Source organism: Micropterus dolomieu, linkage group LG10, assembly GCF_021292245.1.
Source record: "Micropterus dolomieu isolate WLL.071019.BEF.003 ecotype Adirondacks linkage group LG10, ASM2129224v1, whole genome shotgun sequence".
NCBI lineage: Eukaryota > Metazoa > Chordata > Actinopteri > Centrarchiformes > Centrarchidae > Micropterus > Micropterus dolomieu.
The window spans coordinates 5,148,408-5,154,137 of NC_060159.1; the positions used below are offsets into that span (position 1 = coordinate 5,148,408).

At 40.4% G+C, this 5,730-nt stretch overlaps 1 protein-coding gene across 2 annotated transcripts in view; it reads left to right on the forward strand.

Moving 5' to 3' along the window:
• Positions 1 to 5,213, forward strand: part of tnfrsf21 (tumor necrosis factor receptor superfamily, member 21) — a 56,437-nt gene extending 51,224 nt beyond the window's left edge. For both annotated transcript variants that reach the window (XM_046060431.1, XM_046060432.1), the window contains one exon: positions 2,443 to 5,213. In XM_046060431.1, the coding sequence (XP_045916387.1) occupies positions 2,443 to 2,672 (230 nt within the window). In that variant the 3' untranslated portion in view covers positions 2,673 to 5,213. The remainder of the gene's footprint in view (positions 1 to 2,442) is intronic.
• Positions 5,214 to 5,730: the final 517 nt, after the last annotated feature.

The window sequence follows — 5,730 nt, forward strand, 5'->3', positions numbered from 1 at the left end:
ACTGTATAACTGAGAATATAACATCCATAGAGGACTCTCCATCATTCACTGAACAAAATTATAAACGCAACACTTTTACCCCCATTCATCATGAGATCTAAGACTTTCTCTATGTACACAAAAGGCCTGTTTCTCTCAAATATTGTTCACAAACCTGTCAAAATCTGTGTTAGTGAGCACTTCTCCTTTAATCCATCCACCTCACAGATGTGGCATATCAAGATGCTGATCAGACAGCATGTGTTTTGCACTGGTGTGCCTTAGGCTGGCCACAATAAAAGGCCACTTGTAAATCTGCAGTTCCATCACACAGCTCAATGACACAGATGTTGCAAGTTTTGAGGGAGCGTGCAGTTGGAATGCTGACTGCAGGAATGTCCACCAGAGCTGTTGGCCGTGAATTGAATGTTCATTTCTCTACCATAAGTTAGTATCATAAATTTCCAATCGACCTCACAACTGCAGACCACATGTCACCACACCAGCCCAGGATCTCCACATCCAGCATCTTCACCTCAAAGATCGTTTGAGACCAGCCACCCGGAAAGCTGCTGCAACAATCTGTTTGCATAACCAAAGAATTTCTGCACAAACTGTGAGGAACCGTCTCAGGGAAGCTCATCTGCATGCTCATCGTCCTCATCAGGGTCTCGACCTGACTGCAACTTCACACAGCCATTGAAGAGGAGTGGACCAACATTCCACAGGCCACAACCTGATCAATTCTATGCAAAGGAGATGTGTTGCACTGCGTGAGGCAAATGGTGGTGACACCAGATACTGACTGGTTTCCAGACCCCCCCAATACAGTGAAACTGCACATTTTCGAGTGGCCTTTTATTGTGGCCAGGATAAGCCACACCTCTGCCAAACCCATGCTGTCTGATCAGCATCTTGATATGCAACACCTGTGAGGTGGATGGATTATCTCAGCAAAGGAGAAGTGCTCACTAACACAGATTTTGACAGTTTTTTGAACAATATTTGAAAGAAATAGGCCTTTTGTTTACATAGAGAAAGTCTTAGATCTTTGAGTTCAGCTCATGATGAATGGGGGCAAAAACAAGTGTTGCGTTTATAATTTTGTTCTGTGTACATCAAAATCAGCATCAGTGAAGAGGAATGGAGCATCTCTTACCTTTACAGACTAATGTGCTTCAGGCTCCTGGGCTAAAATTTGATTTCATTAACCGTAGATTCTTCCCCTCTTTGTGAAAATGTTACTGTAATAGAATACTACCACAGTTTTGGTGTGTTATAAAACACAATAACATATAAATATGCAGCATATAGGCACAAAACTGAAATAGTGAGTCTTAAAACAAGATTGTAACACTGGGACCTTCTGTCAAGAAGTCCCCATCTTCAAGTCATTTAATATGTCTTTAGTGATGAAAATTCCCGAACAAATTTTCACTGCAATCAGAAAATGAGCACATGGAGTTCAGGAATATTTTCCCAGTTGGTTACTCACCTTTGGCAGCGGGAGCTCAGGTTAAATTTAGATCATTCATTTATAATAATTAATAAAGTTTAGACTTTGGTTTTAAGGTACAGATGCCATCAATGCATATTTTATATGCCATAGTCTGTAGAGAACCAAATAGGCAACTATTGCCCTGTCTGTTATGTTCAATTCAGTTCAGTTTTATTTGTATATTGCCAATTCATAATGAAGTAAGTTGTCTGACTTTTAGCATTTGATCTATATGATATTAATTTCAGAATTTAAAATGTTACATGTTGGGTCAATTTTAACTATACAATAATTGTATGTTAGTGCCCCCAACTGGCAGAAAAATGTAAATGACTGAAACTCTTTGACTTACATAGATAACCATATATCTTCTAATGTGGCATCAATAGACTACACATAGTATGATCAACTAGGCCAGGCTGCGTTTTATACCTGAGGGAACCAAAAAGATGACACAGGAAATATGTGTGTATCACACTATCCCATGAACAGGGATTTTATGCTACCCCACTGCCACAGTAGTTATGACTTCCACTGCCTTTCAAACTTAGTTAAAAAAGACACATTTAACAAAGAAGACTCACTTCCATATCTCCCACATTTTTATCTGACAAGGCATTACTGGTGGCTAGACAGATCATTGTTCTCAGAGGAGAACTTTGTTGGCAGTGGCCTGTGTACATACTGAGTATCAGAAGCCCTGGCAAATTAGCAATTTCAGACACTAATGTGTCTCACACTTACTGAAAATGATGTAACAACAGCGCACTCAGCTCAAACAAAAATGTGTGGATGCTGACTACCCCCAGGTGGTCTTTCTGGGTATTGTTCTTGTATGTTGTTAAAGTTGACTGATAATTCTCATGGGTTTGTCACAAGCAAACCGCTTTCACGTTACTTGTTTGATTCATTGTTAATGTAAAAAATATAGCAGTAGCTTTAAGATGCAACTGTATCCCCTCCAGAGAAGAAAGACACTGTGCTTCGGCAAGTGCGCCTGGACCCGTGTGACCTGCAGCCCATCTTTGACGACATGCTGCACATCCTGAACCCAGAAGAGCTGCACGTCATCGAGGAGATCCCGGCTGCCGAGGACAAGCTGGACCGGCTGTTTGAGATAGCGGGAGTCAAGAGTCAGGAGGCCAGCCAGACGCTGCTCGACTCAGTCTACAGCCACCTCCCTGATCTGTTATAGTGGAGGAAGGAGGAAGAAACCGCGCGGACGAGGGTTGGCTGAGGAATAAAAAGGAAATATTTAAAAAATAAAAATAAAAAGTGTCTCAGTGGGAGGGATGAGTCAGCTCTGGTATTGTTCAGACTGAGCTTGAGTTGAGAATCTGAGTCTGACTTGTCTTGTCACATGATTTGAGCCGGGCGTTGTAGATATGGTGGTTATCTACTCGCTCCAGTGACTTTCAAATCTTTACTGGTACTTCACTCCTCTTAACCCTCCAGTCTGATTCTGTTGTCTTGTGTGTGCACATTACTATTCCTCCTAAACACCTCCATCCTCTTTCACGACACAGGGTCAACGCTCAATGTAATTAAAGCATTCTGAGTACTTTTTTTCTCCACTTTTCTTAAGTCTGTTCAGCCTTGTATAAAGTGGTATTACACAAGTATTGTGACTCTCAAACATAGCTGGTCTGAAGAGACGCTGACTACATGGAAAAACATTAAAAACACTTTCTTTATATTAACAGGCAAATGCTTTCACTTTTAAAGGATAATACTGGTGTACTGGTTCCTTTGCCTTCAACATGATTTCAGTGGGGGGAGGAAGAAAGAAATTTAATATGGTGGTTGTTGCTAAATCATAGCAAGAAAAGAAACGACACACCAACAATAATAGTTAATAAGTTATAACTCTACACATTCATAAATATTTTGTCCAGGTAAGAACTGACCCTTAAGTCACATGTCTGAAGTTAGTTACATGTCCCTGTTCTCAGCCTTATTTCCCTGATTTGTCCCATATTTTAATGCCATCTCCAGGCGGCCTCCCGTTTTGTTGTTTCTCTCGGGAAACTCCTGTCAAACTTTATATTGAATAATCGTCATACACAGATCCAAGTTTTGGATGTTTATCTGATGTCACCCAAGTTGCCAGATCATCTATGAAACAGACTAGACCAGCAGGGGGCAGTGTTAGAGTTAGTGTTAGAGCGCTTCCTGCTGCTCTGGAACCAAAGCCTATATCAGAAATACTGAATTAAACACAAAAATGATCAAATATTACAATACTGGAGTAATATGTACCTTTACCTATATCAGGGGTCTTCAAAGTCTGCGACTCTGAGCCTCCCCTTAGACAAAGATTTTAAAAAAAGACACCCCTTCAGTGTAGTAGCTCAATTACACCAAATACAGGAAAAGGTCTGTCCTAAGGCATTTATTAGTTTCTGACTGTGTGAAGGTGGGAAAAACAGTAAGCAAACCTCACACATTTAGGCTATGTGATCGCCTCCCACTCTGAAAACCTGTGACCTATATTTTGATATGTGGCTTTTTACTGTTTGCCTTTGAGCAAAGGCTCCAGCAAAAACAATTGAACAGGGAGGGTGGAGTGTTTATTGTCCCTGCCTGCTTCTCTGGAGCAATATATCTACAGTGGTTTAGGTAGGTAACTTTGGAAGCTCTCTCAATGTTAGACTCATGGACAGTATACAATAAATACTTCTACCAGAACGCACATTAAGATCTCTGCTAGCTGGCCCTGTTTGCCTCAACAAATGTAGCATTGATTATGTGTTCTTGTTACATTTTGGAGCATAAAGTCAGTATGGCAGGTGTCTGAGGGTAACTACCATAGTAAAAATAATGGAATACGAATAAGTGATTTTTGTCATGTAGTCTTATGTTGCTGATAGTTTATATTAAAATGTAATACTGATGCACTAATTCTGTTTTCTATTGGAGAGGCAGACGTATATTTTATGTGTCCTTCATTTTCTCTTCCTTTTATTCTGAAATGCTGTTAACTAACATTTGATTTTGTTTTCTACATGTAATTATGTTTTTGTAGCATCTCTTTGTTAGCGTTGTGACTTCTTTGTATCTCATGTCATTTCATGGGCATTCAGATGTATTTCCCCCTGCTTGGCGTGACAGGATGACCTGGCTGGGATGTAAGATATGCACACTCCATACTCTACTTGAAGTCTGTCTACTTGTGTTATTTGATTTAAACGAGGAAGAAATAATGTACTCTTTCAGTTTCTTCCAAGGTCAACGTTCTTAACATAATAATAAAACTGAAAAGCACCACCAAAAGCTCATCTACTTTGGAGAGGACTTTGCTGGAGTCATGGGAGCAGCAAACGATGGACTCACCAAGCCAGTTACTGTACTATAAAAGCTCCTGTGGTGCTTGATGTGAACTCTCACCAGTTGGCCTGACACAGGGAGTCTTAACCCCGGACTAATGACTATTTAAAATATTCCAGATTGAATGAAGAAAAGTGTAGGTTGTGCTGCTGTGGACTGTGGGATGTTGATAGTGTTGATGGTGATGATGAGAATGTGTGAGCTTGTTCTCCACACTGCTGTGGAGACACACCCTGCAGGCTGTGAGCTTTTTATTTTCAAAGGAAGTCTGAAAGGATGAAGGTGCGATGGGAAATAAACATGCGGCTCGAGTGGATGATTTCATCAAATTTCACAAGTGTAACCTGTATGTTTACTACTATGTAACCTCTTAAAATCAACCAATTAAAGCCCAAAACATTTGTCATAAGTTTGTGTGTAGTTGTCACTTATTCAGATGTTTGTATGTGATAAAAACCTACGTCAACTAAAGTCCTTAAAACATTTAAAAGAAACTCTTTGTAAGTTAACACCAATCTAACGGGAGAAGAAAATGTCTCCTGAGTGGTGTCAATTGTTACACGAATAGCTGTGAAACCTGCAGAGCCAGTCCTCCGGCCTGGATGCTGACATATTACTATGTGTTAATGCCACTGTGTACAGTCTCACTGCAGCTATGGAGTCTGTTGCTGAGATTGACCAAACACAAAAGGGGATGGGTAGGAGTTTGATGTCCTGCGAACAAAGTAGGGGGTGATTTTCCAGTTCAGTGATCATATATCAAACTAAAGACACTATTTGAAATCACTGTAACATCATACATATGATGTTCATGAGTGGTTGCACTGTGGTTACATGTACATAGTAGTTCAACTTGCACCTTCGTCCTTGTGTTAGTTGTGAACAGCAAGCACACAGGATGGCCACTCTTGAAGTTGGTGAAAGCG